This window comes from Marmota marmota, unplaced genomic scaffold (genome assembly GCF_001458135.2).
Source record: "Marmota marmota marmota unplaced genomic scaffold, marMar, whole genome shotgun sequence".
Lineage (NCBI taxonomy): Eukaryota > Metazoa > Chordata > Mammalia > Rodentia > Sciuridae > Marmota > Marmota marmota.
In genome coordinates, this window is record NW_026000141.1 from 356,610 (window position 1) to 376,885 (window position 20,276).

The 20,276-nt window shown below is 41.1% G+C and overlaps 1 protein-coding gene and 1 gene segment (V, D, J or C); both read left to right on the forward strand.

The window, feature by feature from the left end:
* The window catches only part of LOC107159025 (immunoglobulin lambda-1 light chain-like), a 738,922-nt gene that overhangs the window by 323,039 nt on the left and 395,607 nt on the right, over positions 1-20,276 (forward strand). For 2 of the 39 annotated variants that reach the window (XM_048785818.1, XM_048785816.1), the window contains exon 3: positions 10,014-10,019. The exons of the other annotated variants lie outside the window; for them this stretch is intronic. In XM_048785818.1, the coding sequence (XP_048641775.1) occupies positions 10,014-10,019 (6 nt within the window). The remainder of the gene's footprint in view (positions 1-10,013; positions 10,020-20,276) is intronic. 39 annotated transcript variants of the gene reach the window in all.
* Positions 1-20,276, forward strand: part of LOC107159024 — a 587,419-nt gene that overhangs the window by 177,163 nt on the left and 389,980 nt on the right.

Here is a 20,276-nt window from a genome sequence, read left to right on the forward strand (position 1 = left end):
TGGGGTTGTGATTGATGTTAGAAACTCTTCTTTCAAACTTTCATCATTACCTCTGAGGGTTTAGAAGCAACAGGACCTGAATCACTTGCCCATCTACTAGATCCAAAAGTGCTGAATGCTCACATTACTCTCTTCAAACCAGACTCCAGGAAAGTTACTCAGAATTCTCTTCTATTTATGTACCTATCTTATTTTTGAGGCTTGTACAAATTCACAAAGTCCTGCCATTTCAGAACTATTATCTATATTACTATCAAGAACTCATTTCTATAAAAGCCTCCTGACATCTGCCCTAGTCAGAGATTCCATTGGAGGTGACAGTTGTAAGTGTCCTTATAACTCCATGTGTTTCAATTGCTTCATTAACAAAAATGACCTCTGGGCCCTCCTGAGGCTTGAGTCATCTGTGGGAACACAGTCTGGGGAGGATATGTCAGCCCAGACTACAGAACCCCAAGATAAGACCAAGAGTGTTTATGCAGGTCTGTCCTGCTTCTCTTTGTCTTCTGTCACTATTACTCTGAAAACCACAAAGCTCTTCCAACAACAGTCCAGAGAAAAGGCTGATTTGCATAATGGGAAGCTGTATTTTATCTTAATAAGCGAGATGGGAGATGCTAGTTTAACCTGGAGTCAGCCTCAGGAAAACCTACACCATGGCCTGGTCTAGCTTCCACTAGACTTCCTTGCTTACAACACAGATTCAGCTCAGCTTACAGCAATAGAGTCACCAATCCAGCCTAGTTCTCTAGGGCAAGCCTGTCCCTAAATCTGTTGAACAGATTCCTCAGGAAATTTCTTCAGCGTAAGAATGTTTGGGACAGAAATCCTCATTTATTCTTTACTGGTTTGTGAGCTTGAGAGACTATACCTTCCGGAAGAGAAGGGTGGTTTGCTCTCATATGCAAAGATTCCATCCTCTAGTCCAACCCAACTCATGGGACACTGGGTTGACAGCTATAGGAAGAAGTTCCATGAAAGACAGAGACCCTGAAGTGAGTCCAGACTAGGCAGGGAACACAGGTCTTGAAAGAATTCATTGTCCACACCACCTCTCCTTTCTCCCTTGACCACCTATATGTTAACTCACCCATTCTCAGTGTCAAACAGCTAGGATCACATATCAGGAGATAAATTGGAGAAAAATATGTATGCCATTACCAGCAGGAGCCAGGATAGGCCCAAGTACTGGTCATTTCTGATGACAACAAATAATCTAGTCTCACCTCGGACTAATTTTCTGGTTCCTTATTAGGGAACATGATCAACTTGATCATCATTACAGCACAGACCAGGCACAAGTCTAAATCTGTGCCACAACACATAGTAGTAGGAGCAGCTGTCAGTTTCAGTGATGAAAATGGGTACAAGGTACAGGAAACTATCTACACAGGTGTGTGACTCTCACCAATTTTTGTGAGCAATGACAGGACAATGGTCTCCATTCATTGAGCTGGTTACTCAAAATGTGTTCTTTTTTTAAAATAATTGTTTGGATTTTAAATTCAAAATCCTGTCATTTACTTCCTTAACCTTGCAGTCATTAATTTAAAGTTTTTAGGATGAAAAATATTTCCAGTGAGTCTGGTTCCTGCATCAGATACTCACACTCTCTTCTCTCCCTTTCAACACAGTGTGTGTCAGCACAGCATTTTTCTGACCTTCCCCTGACAGTTTGGCCTTGAGGAAAGATATTAAGATCATGAGCCCCCATAGGATGGTGTCCCCAGGATGAGATGTGCTTATCTGCCCAGACCAGCTCTGGGTATCTGATCTACCAGCAGCCCACATGATTAACAAGTGCCCACATTGCTCTCAGGTATAACCACAATCCAAAACCACCTCATTCCAACACTTGAGGTAAAATTATAGAGGCAGGGGCCAAACAGAGAAGAGAATTCTCCCCCCAACCTGGGAGAGCAAGTCAAGGATTAAGGACTCCTTGGCCTGAGCTGAAGGTTCTAAATCTGCCCCTGGGTCAAGGTCAGCTCTGAGCCTCCAGCAATCAGTGTGCACAGGCACTAGGAGTCAGCAACCTGATAAAGAGATCTGGGGATGTATTGGGTCTGGGATTCAGGGATATTGGTTCTAACATGCAAGCAGATTACTGAAAAAGGTGAGAAACCTGGAGGAAAAAATGTGGTTTTTTTCCACAATATCATCTTTGACACAGATTTAAAAAGTTTTTGTTCTGTGACTCTGTTTCTGGCTCTTATACAACTTCCTTGTTAATGTAACAGAGGTCCAGACTCTTCATTTTCCCCTAGTTCCCCATCACTGGGGAAGTTCTGTAACTGACTAACTATATTAAAGTATACGGTTTAGAACCTGTTGAGAGCAGGCTGGAAGGAGAGGTGTAACACCTGGATCTGTAGGAGAAGTTCATACCAGGGACAAAGCTGTACAACACCTCATTAGATCTTTAAAATTTTCATGGATGCTTCACCATGGAGGAATTTTATTCCTATCATACAGCTTTGTTGCTCTAAATCAGGACAGGACTCACACCTGGCTAAGCCTTATTTTCATCTGGAAACTGGGTTCAATGAGACTCACTTCTGTGATTCAGTGAATGCACTAAGATCATAATCATTTGCTGGTGAGCATATGCCCACTTAGGTAACCTGCTGGCCATGTGCCTTGTTTGGCAAAATTTAGACAAATGTGGCCACCCTCAAATTCACGAATGCCTGGGCTGGGCTGAACACCAGAAGGATTGGAAGCTGGCCTTCTCTGTTCCAGTTCCTTCCTTGCAGCACTCTCCAGGTAACTCTCTCCCTCTTCATGTCTTCCATCACCCTCATGGCCTCTTTACTTCCATGTTGTCCCCTGCCTCTGCTCGCTATGCCAAAGGGCTCACCTCTGAATACCCATACCCTCTGCTCAAGGCCTAGCCTGTGCAAGCCCTGGATTTGATTTTGGTACCACCAAACAAACAAAAACAAATAAAATAATAAAAAATGGTAGGTGTGTTTCCCTGAACATCCTGTTACTACATATACATCCAGGTTTAGTACCTAGACAATGCAGAGAAACAAAATCAAGGGAAATACATATCCTTCTCTTTAGAATATGCTTCTCTCATCAAGTCATTTCTACCTCCACTGTGACTGCTGCCAATACAGGAGAATGTCCTAGAGGCCAGTTTATTTAGAATAGATAGTTGGGGGGGGGGAATGGGAAGAAAAACATGATTTTTATATTCTCTTTATATTATATCCTGTGCATTATGAGCCATCTTCCTCAAGATATGAGCCTGAATGAGGGACTTGTGCTGCCCCATGGTAGGCCCCTTCTTGTCCCAGGAAGGCTGGTTATGCTCAGTTGTGGACAAAAACAAAAACCTCACCTCTGGCCCAGTGGCACTTTAGTGTCCAGTCTTCCTATCCTTCTTTTTATGGTTTATAGTTCAAGGATAACACCTAGCTGTGCCATGCTTTATGGGCAGATTTTCATATTTATCTGCTTGATATCGAGGGAGAGAACAGAGTTTGCACTTATTACAACTCACTTGGAAACAAATCCTATTATTTTTAATATGAAAATTCAGTATGAACCAATGAGAGCTATGTAATCAGAGGAATCAACTTTGGACAATAGATTTTTAGGAATGAGCTGAAACAGTGACTTAATTACTATTTACTTCCTCATTCTCCTGGATAATGAGATTCCTGGATCCAATAGTGAAGCTGACACAGGGGCTTCAGTCCTCAGCAACAACTACACTCACTGCAGGATGACAGTGATCATAAAAGAGGGAAGAGCATGTGATGTTCCCAGATGGACACCCCCTACACACACACACACACACACACACACACACACACACACCCCTCCATATAACAGGCTGACAGGGACTGCAGGACCCTCTTGTCATCCATTACCCTGACTGAATCCCTCTATTTTATTTTGTCCCCTTTTTCTTCTCCCTATGCCAAGGACTCACTTCTCACTTCTGCATACTCAAGCCTATCCATCTGCTCCAGGGCAGGTCCTGCTGAGGGGAAAAGGCCCAGAGACATAGTCAGAAGATTCTCTTTTCACCCAGCTACAGGCCAGCCATGGGAGCACAATAGCAAACAGCCCCAAATGTTGTCAAACTTCTCCACAGTCTGGTAGATAACAGGAGAATGGATTGAGTCCCCCTGGGACCATCTAATATGCTCCAGATCAGCCTAGCAGGACCTCCTATCAGCCCCCAGACCATACAAGCCTCACAAGAGAACCTCCCACTTTACACACCTCAATATACCCATCCAAACCTCCTATATGGCTAAAGATCCTTTCTTACTCAGTGTTGACCAGCTGCATCCTCATTTTTAATGGGGATATAAAAAATGCAAAACTGAAACTCAAACACCAATCTAAACACTGAGAAATGAGTAATTACATGCCTGAATTTATGCATGCCTAAATTTACTCATTATCACACATGGAGGGAGTCAAAGTAAAACAAGAACAGACCCACTAATTTAAAATCCAGGCAGTATTTAAAGAGAAGAATATACAAAGTTTGTGGTTCATTTGTTCATTATGCTTTATGCAAGGAGTGGTTCCTCCCACAGCCACAAGAGGACTGCACTCTGTATTTAAATACATCAGGAACATCTCACTTTAATTTTTTAATTTGTTATTGTGTGCAATAAATCATACTTCAAGAAAATTCCCTAAAATAAATACATAATCTGAACAAATAGTTTAAAATGGCCAACATGACTATACTTCCATATTTACTAATCCCAAGAAGGTCTAATGAACAATATTTCTTCAGCTGTGTGCCAGGTAAAGGGTATCTAGCTGTAACCTTGTCAGAGGATTCGCTTCCCATATTCTTTGCTCCTTAGATAAGCAAGATTGCCAACAGTTGGTATGAGAACACTTCTCCTAATAGAAAGATATTTTAGGATGTTAAGACTTTGGATGGATAATTATGAATGTAATGCACTCCACTATTGTTATGTATGTAAGAAATAAAAAAAGAAAAGACAAGACTTAGGACATAAAGGGAATACAGGTAATTTCCTGTTCATTATCAAATGAAGAGTAGCAGAGATACAAATGTAAAGAGAAGAAACTGGGCCTCCCCTAGGCATTACATCCTCCAAATTATAAGGTATTTATTTTACCAGTGCCTTGTCAAGTTTGCTTCCTTTGAAGGAAGGGTCTGATTAGGTACAGGCATAGAGAGAAGTGGTCACAACATTCAGCATTCATGAACACATAGGGTTCTCCTCCTGATACTACAATGCCAGTTCTGCCTGGACATCTCATTCACAGATCTGTTTTTTCACCTTCTGCAGAGAATTGATCAGGGTGGGGAAGCAGGTGGGCTATATCATGGACAGGCAGAAGATGGAGACCAACTTATTCATCTACCAGCTCTGCTTGCTCACTTTTATTTCAGTTTGCCTCAGCCAACCCAGAGGCCACAAAGAATTCCAGGTATTTCAGGATGGTTCTTAGTGTACACTGGGATTTTGGTTTTTCTAAGATCCAAGTCCACTAAAAATTCTCAATTTGTGATCTACCTTTAACCTGCCTTTTTAGACACTTCATTCTGCTCCTGATGTTCTTGCTTGTGAGCATTTTTTTAACCTCTTCAATAGAGTTTCAGTGGGACTTCAGGAAGAAACATGTATTCACATTCTCTCAGCCAACAATCAGCTACTCCATGTGCAACTTTCCTAGATCCTCAAAGGCCATGAGTAAATAGGTCACCTGTGATGGTGTGAACAGCATCCAAATCCCCCAGTGGAAGAGTGGGAAGGTGTCCTGGGACTAAGATTCAATTGTGTGGGCTGGGGATAAGAAAGAAATTGTAACTTTCTGAAAGAATCCCCAGGGAACAAATTTCTGTAGCTGAAATTTTACTATTCATTAGAGAGTTCCAGAAGCCTGGTTGGGTTCCAGAAAGTTTTTCATCAAACAAGAATATTGTATTGGGCTAGGGATGTGGTTCAAGTGGTATCGCGTTCGCCTGGCATGCATGAAGCACTGTGTTCGACCCTCAGCACTACATAAAAATAAAATAAAGATGTTGTGTCCACTGAAAACTGAAAAATATTTTTAAAATTCTCTCTCTCTCTAAAAAAAAAGAATATTGTATTTAAGAGGCCAACATGTGGTTTTCACTATGTGTCTGTACTGATATTCATTGAGCTATTAGGAAGCAAAAATTTGGTAGCACTTACAGAGCCACACCTTTGGCTGATGTTTCTTCCCATGTTTCTTCTCCTCCAAGGACAATCATTACTTGTAAAATGGGCTGTATGGTTATCTCAAAGGTAATAATTTCTGTCTACTTTTGAGAGGATTCTTCTCTTTGCCCTGTGTCTTACATTTTCATCAGTTTCTACTGATTGGCCTTTAGGGTCACTCATCTGTTAGTGTTTAATCTTTACTTCAGAGTACCTGGGATCATTCTCATCAATAGTCACTCCATTGGTTCTTTACCACCTAAATTTCCTTCCTGCAATTCTGTATATTTCCATTCACTTCAGCAGGGTTTGCCTTATTTCTGAGATGATATTTATTATAGCTTCTCTAGAACCTTTACTGAGAGAAAGTCAACACCTCTCATTTCCTGTCTTTAGTGGGATTACTGAGTTTTTATGGTTTTCGTGTGTGTATGTGTCAAAATCTTGACATTCTATGATGGAATAATGCAATATTATTTTATATACCTCTGCATTTCTTTCAAATACTATTTGAATATTTCTACTAGTGATACCACTGGATATGGGTGGCAAGTTCTGCTCCCTCACATGTTGAAATTTGAACGTTACAGAAGCATGCTGATGCAAGCATATAAAACCAGTTTATTTAAAAAGGGGTAACATAGACTTCTCCCAGGAAAGAGATGGGGGCCATAGCTGTTATTCTGGTATCCCCAGAAGCAAGGGTGTTCTGCTTTTTTATAAGTCTTAGGCTTCCTTTATTCTCCTGCTCTCTTCCCCTTATCTCTCTCCTTCCTGGGTAGGTGACTAGGCCCAGGAATGGTCTGTGGGATGGCCAAATAGTGGAAAACAGGTGAGCTGAATGGGGAAAGGCAGGATAGAACAGCCCAGGATACATTAACAACCTATAGTTCCCTGTAGAAAGGGGCAATTCTGTTACAGGTCATCTCAGCAACACGTTGGAGCAGGGGCAGGTTCTTGGTAAGCTGAAGGAAGAGCTCTGAAGGAGTTAACATTTGAATCTCTCAGGGAAGATTCCAACTTCCCAGACTCAGTCCAATTGGCCTCCGTAATCCAACCTGACTCTATACTGCCTGCTTGCCTAATTTTGGCTTCAGTAGTGGACAATATTCCAAGCTGAGTTTAGAAGACAAGTTCAGAATTTCTATGGAAACTGCAGTTTCATAAACAAGAGCTTTATGTGTCCTGTGTGTGTACCATGCAATCTCCCACCTGGGAACTGCATGGTGGTCTATCCCTAAAAATCCTGTTTACATTCTTTCTATCTTCTTTAACTTCAGATCTCTGCATGTGAAGTTCAGAGTTGAATCCAGAAAGTTGTAAGTAATTTGGAGTGTTATTTTTCCAACCTTATTCATGTCTACAACTTCCCTGGTTCTTCCCAGTCTGCTTCTCCTTGTTTTTTCTCTAGTCAAAGAGAAATGGGTGCATGGTCCTATATGAATAATACATGACCAGTGTAACTCCACATCAGAGTCAACCACAAGGATTGGATCAAAATTGTAATGAATTGCACCTCATGTAGGTATACACTCTACTGTCGTGTATATGTAAAATAATAATAATAAATAGATACATAAATAAATTTGGCATGTGTTGGGCATGAATACCAGTTGGTAGGACACTTGGCCAGCATGTGGAAGACCCTGATTTTGATCCTAGTTCATGAAAATAAACAAACACAACAAACAAACAAAAAATGGTAATTATGTTTATCTGCATATCCCGTTACTATGTAAATTTCTAGGGTTTGTACCAAGAAGACACAGAGAAACAAAAACCAGGGCAATTTACATCATTTTCATTAGAATACACTCCTGCACTTGATTTTGTTTCAGTTTTCTTGATACTAATCCTAGATATTTGCATAAGAACATATGATTAGGTCATGCCTACTTCTTATGTGACTGCTGATAATGCAGGAGAATGTCCTAGAAGTCAGTATGTTTAGAATGGACAGTAGGGAAAAAAACAAATAAAAGAAAAAAACATGATTTCTCAGTTCTCTTCTGTGCATCATGAGTTATTTTCCTCTTGACACAAGCCTGAATCAGGGGCTTGTGCTCTCTCATAAGGGAACCCTTACAGTCCCAGGACTTCTGGGAATCCTGGGCTAGAATGACAAACAAAAAAACTCACGTCTAAGCCAGTGGCATATCAGTGTCCTGTCTTCCTATCCTTCTTTCTATGATTCATACTTCAAGGTTCACACATAGCTGTTCCATGCATTCTGAGCAGATTTTTCCCTTTATCTACTTGATATTGAAGAAAACAGTAGTATGTGCTTATAAACACACATGGAAATAAATGACATTAATACCACTTTTACTATTGATATTTATCACCATGAACCAAGGAAAGCTTTACACTCAGAGGAGTCAACTCAGAACAACATATTTTCAGAAATGTCTTGAAGTACAGGATGACTTAGTTATAGTTTACTCATTCAGCCTCCTGAGCATGAGTGTTTTAGGTCCAATAGTGAAGCTGACCCAGGTGGCCTCAATCCTTAGCACTAACCACATTCATTTCAGTGTGAGGAGCATGTGATATTCCCTGAAACACACACACACACACAATCACACATACATGCACACACCCCTCCATGTAAAGGGCTGAGAGGTGCTCATTAAGCTGCCCCTATATCGAAGAACTTATGCCAAAGGATAGATGACCAATTCAGAATCCAGATGAAGTGAAAGGACCTCCCTAGGTCCTTGAATGCCTGTACCTCTTTGCTCCAGCTCTTCTCCAGAAGTACTCACAGGTTCCTCTCTCCCTTCCCAGAGGGACAGAGAACTGCTTCTCTCTCACTATTCTAACTTATTTTCTCAACTCTATAGTCTCCCCTCCCTGTGCCCCTGATCCAAGGCCTCCCCTTTCCTCCCAAGCTGTGTCCTCAGGAGCAAACCCACAGCACCCTGATCCTGCCCTGTCTCTGAAATCAGTCCAGAAAATGTTGTTAGTGGTGACCTCTAAGAATGAGCCCTGCATTCCCCTCAACCTTCAGGCCTTGGCATTTCCTATGAGGCAGCTGCTCCATGTAGAGGTGGCCTTCAGACACCTGTCACTCACCTGCTCACTCAAGAGGGGAGCTGGCAACAGTGCAGAGGGAACCAACAGAAACCAGGCCTTCCCTGCTCAGCACAACACAGGAGAGCAAAGCAGACCCACACTCCCAACAGGTTCTCCAGCTCTAACTTGGGCACAGCTCCACTCTTATCACCAACCTACAGAATGAGCTGGGCTCCTGGTGACAGTCATGACATGACAAGAGGCAGTGGTGAGCTATGTGGGAAAAAATCCCTGGGGCCTAGTTTGATCCTCCCATCTTTATACCTCCCCATTCTTCTGGATGTTAAAACCTGAATTCAGGATGCTTGTGTCATCTTCTCTCCTTGACATTACTCATCTCTTCTCTTGGGAAACTGAGTATTTCAGTGTCTAAATATTACCTGATGAAAATGGAGCCACTATTCTGACTTAGGAAACTGAATTTTCAAACATAAATGACATAAAGCAATGACATTTTCTCATTTATTAAAGATGAATTTATTGGGGTCCCAAGTCTTGGAATCTCTTGTAAAAATCTAAGAAAAGGGGCTATGAAAGCACTATCTTTTCTCCATCATGGGTGCATGCCTCTCTGCTATGGTTTGGGTGTAAGGTGACCCCCCAAAAGCCATATGTGAGATAATGAAGAGGGTTCAGAGGAGAAATGATTGGGTTGTGAGAGTCTTAACCCAATCAGTAAATTAATCCCCAGATAGAGATTAACTGAGTGGTAACTGAAGTAGTAGGGTGTGGCTGGAAGAGGTGGGAGTTGGGGCCATGGCTTTGGGGTATATATTTGTATCTGACAAATGGAGACCTCTTTCTATGCTTTTTAATCATCATGTGAGCTGCTTCCCTCCATCATACTCTTCTGTCATGGTGTTCTGCATCACCTTGAGCCCAGAGGAATGAAGCCAGCCTTTTATGGATTAAGACCCCTGAAACTATAAGTCCTCAAAATAAACTTTTTCCCCTAAAATTGTTCTTGCCAGATCTTTTAGTCACAGCACCAAAAAACAAAAACAGAAAAACAAACAAAAAACTTACTAAAACATTCTACAAGACATTTTTAAAATTTGTCAAAATGTTATTGACAGGACTTCATGTGTATTCATTAATAAAAATGATATTTAAAAGTGTAATTGTATGAAAGCTGGCATTGATGAACAGTCAACAGGAATATATGTGTGGGCACAGATTGCATGGCTATAGCCAAAGCAATCCTCTCTGCATCTGAACAGGCAGGATATGCCCAGTATTGACAGCACCTGAGGCTTGTTTACAAATCCTTCAGCATGAACTAAGAGCTTGTGATCAAATAAAAATGTAGAAATAGAAATGGTGGTGAATGATGATGATAATGATGATACAAGTGCACTTTGAGCTTTAATACAGAAACATCCTGGACTCCCACTGATGCCGAAGCACCTCTCATTGCCATGAGGCAGCACCAACCCTAACTAAAATTATACAGGAGCCTGGCTCAATAGACAGCATCCCACACATTTCTTGGGATTTTTCTGCTTTTTCAGATAAGCTAAGAAACATGCTCTCTCCTTTCTCTAAAGAAAACAAAGCACTAGGAAGGGAAATTTCACCTTGGAACAGGGTCAAAAACCTGCACACTATTCACCTCACTGAACCCCATGGGTGCCACCTCTCTGTGCAGTGCCTGACATGAAAAACGGTGTGCAGCTAGCACAGAATGAGACTGGACACACTATGCATATTACTTCAGGTGACATGAGCTTTGGAGTCACCTGCAGGAGGGAGCTACTGTTTCTCTACCTCCACCAGCAGGGGGAGGTAGAGCTACAGCCAGGAGCAGCCAGAAGAGGCTGGGTAAGCAAAATGGGAGGCCAATGAGGAAGGCTCACCCACAGGGATCACCAGGTCTATTGGTCATAGTCCTTGTACTAGAAGTCCAGAGTGTCCATTATATGCCTGGGCAGCAGTGTCCATATTATGATGATCATGTTCACACTGTGTCTCTAGAACATTCAGGAAACCTTGAAACAATAAGGGCCTTAACTTGAAAATGTCATGGAAGAGGCTTGTTCCTGTTCTAGGCCTTGGCAATAGCTTTTGAGACAATGGGGAGACAATCCCAGGTCCCTCTAGGAGGGAGTCCATGTGAGAGGATGAAGCCTGAGGGCCTGTGTCTTTCACCCAGGACAATGGCCCAGGTATTCTGCCCAATCCCAGAACTCATTCTATCACTCTTCAGCAGTATTCCCAGAACTAATTCCTCTATCCTGGGCATTTCCACAGATGGGCATTTCCACTCATCTCCTTGCCTCTCCTTCCACTTCCAGGCAGATCTGCCCTGAGGGCTGCAGTTCCTGTGCTCAGGTGCAGTCTCAGGTGGGGAAGCACTCAGATCTTGATCTGCATGGAGCATGCCCAACCTCCTTTAGGACACTATACGGAGTAAGCTAGACAAACTACCTGTCTCGGGTCACATTCTGGTTATAATGCTGACCTCAGTTCAGTGACTGAATCCTCCTCTGGAGAAAACCTGACTACTGGCCCTCCTGACCTCAGCCCTGTTCAAACCAACCATGTCACTGAGAACCTTCATAGACCAAGGGGCCTGAAATGCGTTTCTCAGGCAGGTATTATTTCCAGAAATTTTAATAAGATTATGTGCAACAGTGATGAAAATAGAAAAGAAAAAGACAAAGAAAGTTCTGAATGCCATTGCTAATGTATTATGGGAAAGGAGATGTCTTAGAAGGCGGGGAAATGAAGCTTCAACTGAGACTAGAGTAAGGTACAGATGCACACTCCTATAACCCCAGCAGCTCAAGAGGCTTAGGGTTCAAAGCCAGCCCCGACAACTTATTGAAGCCTTAAGCAAATCAGTGAGATCCTTTTTCTAAATAAAAATATAAAAAAGGGCAAAGGATGTGTATCAGTGGTTAAGTGCCCCTGGGTGTTTAATACTCACTACCCAAAAAACAAACAAACAAAAAAATGAGACTAGAATCTATGATGAATCCAAAAAGCTAATCAGTGTTTCCCACTAAATGTGTTACATGAGAAATGATTAAACAAAATCATAATGTCACTGGATCATACACTAATGAAACAAGTAATGGACATACATAGATAAAAGGACACAGAGAGAAGAAGGAGACAGACAAGGATTCGCAGTCTTTGAGTCTGCTGAGTCCGTGTTGTCAAAGTCTCTCAGCAGGGTCCAGCTCAATCTATGCACAGGCTCCTGGAAGATCAACATCCCTGCTGGCCTGTAACCAGACAGAATACAGCACAGGGGGGATGGGAAGGTGGTCACAGGTCAATCACTCAACAATGACTATTACCACTGGTCATGGAATTCATGGCTGATTTTTATTGCCCAGTAAAGCAGCTGAAGATAGTTGGGAATCCACTCTTCCTTAAATCTCCTACATTAACCCCAGAGCTTGGAAGCATCTTTCCCATTATCCCTCAGTGACTATCCCAGGGGGGGAATTCTCTCTGCATAATTACCAAACACTCATCCTCAGACCCCCTCTCTTCTCCTCTCAAGCAGATTCCATGGCAGCTCACATACTGACACAGCCACCTTCAGTGACAGAGGCTGCAGGCAAGACAGTTAGAATCACCAGCACTGCAAGTCAATTCTGAATATGTTAACTGGTACCAGCAATAGCCAGTCCAGGTCACTATGCTGATAATATATGGAACTATCCACAGCCCTCTAAGAACCCTGACCCATCTTCTGGTTCCAGATCAGGGGACACACTCTCCGTGACCATCTCCAGAGCCTAACCTGTGGATGAGGCTATTGCTGTCACAGGTGGGACAACAATGATAAAGTTCACAGTGACTCAGGCAGATGGAAAAATGAGACACAAACCTCTTCCTGGTCTGAGTCACACTCTTCTTCTAGCTCAGAAGGCCTGGAAGCAGAACTGGGGATAGTTCTGGCCCAGCTCTCTCATATCTGAGGACCCAAGGATGCCCTTTCAACCCAGCCTTCCAGTCTGGTGCCTCAGGGGTAGATAAAGATAGTCATCACAAGTGTGTTTCAGTTGTTCAAGATCCAGAGGAAGGAACAAAATACCATTCAAACACCCAAATTGACCTTGCAGAGATAAAAACTGCAAGTCTGAGATCAAGAAAAAAACAAACAAACAAAACTTGAGTAATTGACAGAAAATGAGTCACTCAGAAGAAAAAATCAGTGACCCTTATCATAACTGTGGGATAATGAAAACAATAATCAGGTCATCAGTGTGTTTGGGAACAGCTTCCTGAAGGCTGGAGTCAGGAGGTATGAATATATAAAGTATTGGAAGAACCAATGGCCAAAAATGTTACACAGTTGGGGAAAACCAGAAGCCAACATGCACAGAAAACTCAGCAAAGTCAATCCTGGAAAATAAGAAAACAATGCCAGCACATATGATTTCACTTGTAAAACCAGCAGTGAAGACACACCTGGAGCTTAAGGATAAGAGCAGATTGATCATCAGAAATGAGAGGAGGAAGATAGGGAGCAAAACCTTTAAAATATGAAAGCAAAACATTTATCAATCTGGAATTCTTTACCCAATGATAATATCTTCCAAATATTAAGATAGAATGAAATCTGCATGGACATCAAAACTCATCTTCCAAAAATGAAACCTTTATGGACATCAAAAATTACCTGCCTATAGCACAGTGTTGCACACCTATAGTCTCACAAAATCAGGAGGCTGAGGTAGGAGGATTCCAAGTTTGAGGCCAGCTACAGCAACCTTGTGACACTCTCAAAGCTTAGTGAAACTGTCTCAAAAAGTAAAAGGACAGAGGGCTCTGGGGTAAAGCACCATTCCAATCAATTTTCAGTATCAAAAAAACACATTTTTATTTAAAAGAAACTCACCTGCAAACCCATACTTCTACAATAGTAAAGGACTCCTCACAGAAGGAAATGACATAATGTCAAAAAGTACATTCACACAAGAAAGTGGAAAACAACAGATATGGTGATCACATAGATAACAAGAGAAAACTCTATTTGACTATTTAACAAAAAATTAATAAAACTGTATTTTGTTGAGACTTTATTAACTGGAAAATACATATGATGTAGCACAAACCCTGAGGGGGGATGAAGAAGGTGTTACAAATTTCTTATTTATAATGAAGGAAAGCAACATGAGACCATGAGTAAAGAAACATGAGACTGAATCCAGCACAAGAGATATGAAGCAATCAAGAGACAGTGCCAGCCCCCTTGGTGCAGGGGAGCAAAGAATTCATCTCTCAATCTAAAGAGACTGAATATGACAAGAGGTATGAGTCTGCTGTAAGCATAGTACAACATGTGATTTTATCTAAATATTTTTATAATTAGAAGGAGTACACTGTGATTGACAATGAGAATTATCATATGATAAATACACAGACAATATCAGAGTTGTTTATTATCATGATCAAATATTATCTACTTCACATAATTGTGTGATACTTGTACATGACTGGCATTGTCACAGATACACATAATATGTTGCACTTCAACCTCAGGACAGGACAACTTAACAAGGCGATAGAAATTTTTCAGCTTCTTTGTAATCTTAAGAGAACAACACTATGTATGCAGTTTACAATAACAACACCACCATTACAGCAGGGAAGGACTGGATTCCTATAATAGATATGTTTATACATAGATGCACATACAAAAAGAGACAACTATTCTATTGAATTGTTTCACATGATCATTGTGGCTGGTGAGGTCTAAGTTGCTTGTCAGGCTGCATCCTGATAATTCAGTCAGAGATAAGATCTAAGTCTTGAGTCTGAATTCAGCAGGACAGTACTTTAGAAATCTCAATATTTGCTCTAAAGGCTTTTGACTCTCTCTGCATGAGACCCAGGGATATCACAGAGAGCAACCAGCTTTTCTCAGTGATGACTAATTAAATACTAATCACAAATGAAATACCATCTCAGTAAGCATCCATATAGGGGTTTGACAAAATCAATTTGAGTAAATGGCCTAGCCAGGCTAAAAATCAAAATCAATGTTTAAAAGAACTGAACAGAAACTTCTCAAAATAGGAAACACAGATAAGTCCAATAAGCATATAAAAAAGCATCTATAGCAATTAGGAAAATGGAAATGAAAACTGCACTAAGATTTTATGTCACTCCAGTCAAAATCAAATGATCGAAAATACAAACAACAAGAAATGCTGATGAAGTTGTAGAAAAACGTACACTTGTACCTTGTTGGTGGAACTGCAAGCTAATACAACCACTTGGGGAAGTAGCAGGGAGAGTCCTCAAAAAAGTAAAGATGAACAACCATATGATCCAGCTGTCCCACTCATGTTATTTTCACAAAGGATCAAAATGGTGAAGAGAGAGAAAAGGTCTAATTTCATTTTTCTACATGTAGCTATATAATATTCTCAGCACCACTTGTTTAAAAGATTGTGTTTTGTCCAAGATATATTTTTGCCCTTTACAGTGATACAGAAAAATCAATGTTTTTATCAACACAATTCACAATAGCTAAATTATGGATTAAAAATAGATGTCCATTAATAGATGAATTGATCAAGAAAATATGGTGGAGTTCTAGTCAGCCATAAAATAAATATTATTACATTATGGCACCTGCAGGTACATGGATGGAAATGGAGGCTATCAATCTAAGTGAAAAAAAGTGAAACTTAAAAACTTCAGGTCATATGTCAGAGGAAGGAGGATGAGAGGAGGGAGGTAGGACAAAAAAGCAAAAGGGAAAGGAAAAGAGAGCATCATAAACTGAAATAATTTTCCATGCATGTAGGGATGAACCCAACTACTATGTGTAATTATAAATAAAGATCTAATTAAAAATGATAACTTAAAAGTCAATGATGCTTTATGCTAGTTCTAGTTAAAAAACCCAAAATAAACAACAACAACAACAACAAACAAACAAACAAAAAACAAAGCAAAACAAGCAATTTTCTTTAAAATGATCTGAGCCCAATTCTTTTAGATCAGCTTGACTCTTTTTTTTTTCTTTTTTTGGTACCACGGATTAAACTCAGGGACACTCAGCTACTAAGCCACATCCCCAGCCCTATTTTGTATTTTATGTAGAGACAGAGTCTCACCAAGTTGCTTAGCACCTCGCCATTGCTGAGGCTGGCTTTGAACTCGCAATCCTCGTGCCTCAGCATCCAGACCCACTGGTATTACAAGCATGCAACACTATACCTGGCCTTCATGACTTATTTTGATTTTTCTTTGTTCATTGCCATTTTTTTTGGAAAATTTTCAGACATACAAAAATAGGGAATAGAATGGTAATTTGTATTTTCTACCCAGCATTAAAAATATATTTAAAATATTTAAAAAATATGCATCAGTTCTCCCATCACTTCTTTCTTCTCAGTCTCCAAGACCTAGATCCTGATGCCAGAGCTAAAGGAAAAATGAGGCACATAAAAGCTGAATAAAGATGAAGAAGCCAGAGATGGTCACAAAAGGCAGTCATGGGAGCCAAAATGGATTCACTTACAGTGAGACAGCCCTTGCACAATATATGTTTTAGATTATGGAGAGTAGAAAGGCCAAAATGGAGGATTGGAAAAGTTCTCTTTCCTCTTTGCTCCTTCGTGTGAAACTAATAAATCAGACAGGCAGCTTTTTTAGCAATGTGAGAAGTAGGGTACTTTATGGGAAATTAACTCTGGACACTCAGTTCAGATCAGGGGCTCAGGACGTTGGATATAATAAAATAAAAGAAATCCCCAGATCCACTTCTACTGGTACTGAGAATGCTCTCACCTCACCCACCACATAAAAATTGTGGAGGGTTAAATTAAAGGAACCTGCATTTTTAGGAGTCCTGATCCATGTCTGGGTATTGAGAGATGAGAAATCAAAGACATTGCCTGACTAACCTGAATGGTGTGCTGCACAATGACCTTTTGTGGGAAAGATGCCACATCTCTCCTGGCTGTCAGGAAGGAACCATTTGTCAGCTGCAGCAAGGGGGCCAGTAGCTCAGGGAATCAATTCCTAGCAACTGTACTTGGCCCAAAATAGAGCCCTGGCAAACCTACACTTCAGGACACAGAGTGTGCCTAAGTGACAGGAGAAAATCAAACATGGAGAGGGATTTAAACAAGAGAACAGGTTGGGGAAACCCACCTGGATCTCCCCAACCACTCTAGAAGGCTGCTTGAAGTAGGCTAGAAGAGATGCTCTGGCTAGGAGAGATATACCTGGCCAGGAATTCAAAAGTTCAGGGGAGGAATTGATTGACTTTGGAGACTGAAACCAAGTGACTAGAAAACATTATTATTGCTGTGTGTATATACGTGACTACATGAACATTGTGATTCTGCAACCTGTACACTCAGAAAAATGAGAAATATATCCCATCTGATTCAAATGTATGATATGTCAAGGTCATTGTACTGTCATGTGTAACTAATTAAAATGAATAAAAAATTTAGAAAAAGAAAACAAGGGGTCCAAGTGTGACTGAGGCAAGCATAAACTGGCTCCTCCACAACACAAGTGAAACCAAGGGATTCTTCCTGAGGTGCAGTCTCTCAGCATGGTTTGGCAATTTCTGGGCCCAGGGAGTGCATTGGATTTAAATTTTTCTAACCAATCACCATTCAGTGAAAAACTTGCAGCCTGCCAAAGCCACCACCAGAAGCCTGGCCTATGGGATTTCCCCTCAAACGCTAGCAGTCCCACCTAACCTAGCTGAGGAGAGAAGCTGTGAGTCTTTTGATCACCAATGAAAACAATTCTTCAATTTTGCATCAAAATCCTTTTTTATTCTTTTTTAAAAATTTGTTAAATTGTGACCTCAATATTTCATGCATTCTTATACATGTTCATATCTGTTTCATTTTTCTCATTTTTAGTAGTTTTGAAAGGAAGTTATTTTTAATAGATCAGTACTTTGAGGACTAAGGTGTTTGACTAATAGAAACTGACTTTGTTCTTGTACNAGAGGTAAGATCTAAGTCTTGAGACTGAATTCAGCAGGACAATACTTTAGAAATCTCAGTATTTGTGCTAAAGGCCTTTGACTCTCTCTGCATGAGACCCAGGCATATCACAGGCAGCAATCAGCTTTGCTCAGTGATGACTGATTAAATGCTAATCACAAATGAAATGCCACCTTAGTGAGCATCCATACAGGAGTTTGACAAACTCAATATAAATAGGTGGCCTAGCCAGTTCAAAAATCAAAATCAATGTGTAAAAGAACTAAACAGAAACTTCTCAAAATAAGAAACACAGATATAGTCTGAGAAGGGGAATAGCTGGGTCAAATGGTAGCTCCATTCCTAGCTTTCAAGGAATCTCCATATTGCTTTCAAGGAATCTCCATATTGCTTTCCAAATTGGCTGCGCCAATTTGCAGTCCCACCAGCAATGTACAAGTGTACCCTTTTCCCCACATCCTCGCCAGCACTTGTTATTGTTTGACTTCATAACAGCTGCCATTCTTACTGGAGTGAGATGGTATCTTAGAGTGGTTTTAATTTGCATTTCTCTGATTGCTGGAGATGGTGAGCATTTTTTAGTGTATTTGTTGATTGATTGTATATCCTCCTCTGAGAAGTGTCTGTTCAGATCCTTGGCCCATTTGTTGATTGCGTTATTTGTTTTCTTGTTGTTTAAATTTTTGAGTTCTTTGTATACTCTGGAGATTAGAGCTCTATCTGAGTGTGAGGGGTAAATATCTGTTCCAAGGATGTAGGCTCCCTATTTACCTCTCTTATTGTTTCTCTTGCTGAGAAAAAACATTTTAGTTTGAATATGTCCCATTTGTTGATTCTTGATTTTATCTCTTGTGCTATAGGTGTCCTATTAAGGAATTTGGAGCCTGATCCCACGAGATGGAGATTAGGGCCAACTGTTTCTTCTATTAGACAGAGTTTCTGGTTTAATTCCTAGATCCTTGATCCATTTTGAGTTAACTTTTGTGTAAGGTGAGAGATAGGGATTCAATATCATTTTGTTGCATATGGGTTTCCAGTTCTCCCAGCACCATTTGTTGAAGATGCTATCCTTCCTCCATTGCATGCTTTTAGCACTTTTGTCTAATATAAGGTAGTTGTAATTTTGTGGATTGGTCTCTGCATCCTCTATTCTGTACCATTGGTCTACCCACTGCCCCAGTCTGGCTGGGCACAAATAACGAGCCACTCAAGCAGGAACAAATTTTATTTCTGAACTCCATCAGCACACTCCGCACACGCTCCCCGAGAACTCTCATGAACGCCACCCACGCGGCTCCTCCAGGAACACCACACACCAACCAAAGCGAACTCTTCAGGAATCCCCGTGAGAGCTCAACCGGAACTCAACGGGAACTCCGCAAGAACTCAAAAGTCATCATCTCAATGGCGTGCTGGCATCACCTCTCAACCACTACTTCTGCCAAAAATGCCATGCATCATCCCAACTTGGCTGTGGCCCTCAACATCTCCCCCCTTCTGTTTAATTAAACAACAAGCAATGTGGCTTAGGGACTGTGCCTGTCTTAGGTTGTCCAATACTACATGTGGTTCTTACCCGTCATCGGATGAGCTGACCTCAAGGCATCAGCCTCCTGTCTTAGGTTGGTACCATTGCAATTGGATCTTACCCATCACTGACTACCGGTCCAGCATACAGCCATACTTGTGGATAGGCCTATGCACCAGTAGGGGGGTTAGGTTCTTTGCCTCACCTCTGTTGGCCCCCAAATTTGGCCTTGGTGCCAGTGGGGGGTGAGGTTCTTTGCCTCACCTCTGTTGGCCCCCAAATTTTAGACCATCACTAGCAGAAGGGAGGAGGATGCAAAATGCCACAACACCAAGCCAAATAACGGCTCTTTTTGGAAAAATTGTATCACCGATGACACCATCTGCAAAGATACGCCAGCACTACCACAATTCACTGCACCAACAGATAGTTCACAATGCATACAAGTGATACATAGTCCAGGCAAGTTCTGCAAGCAGTTCAAAGCAGAGGAATCCATTAATATGTCCATTTCCTCCCAAAGTAAAT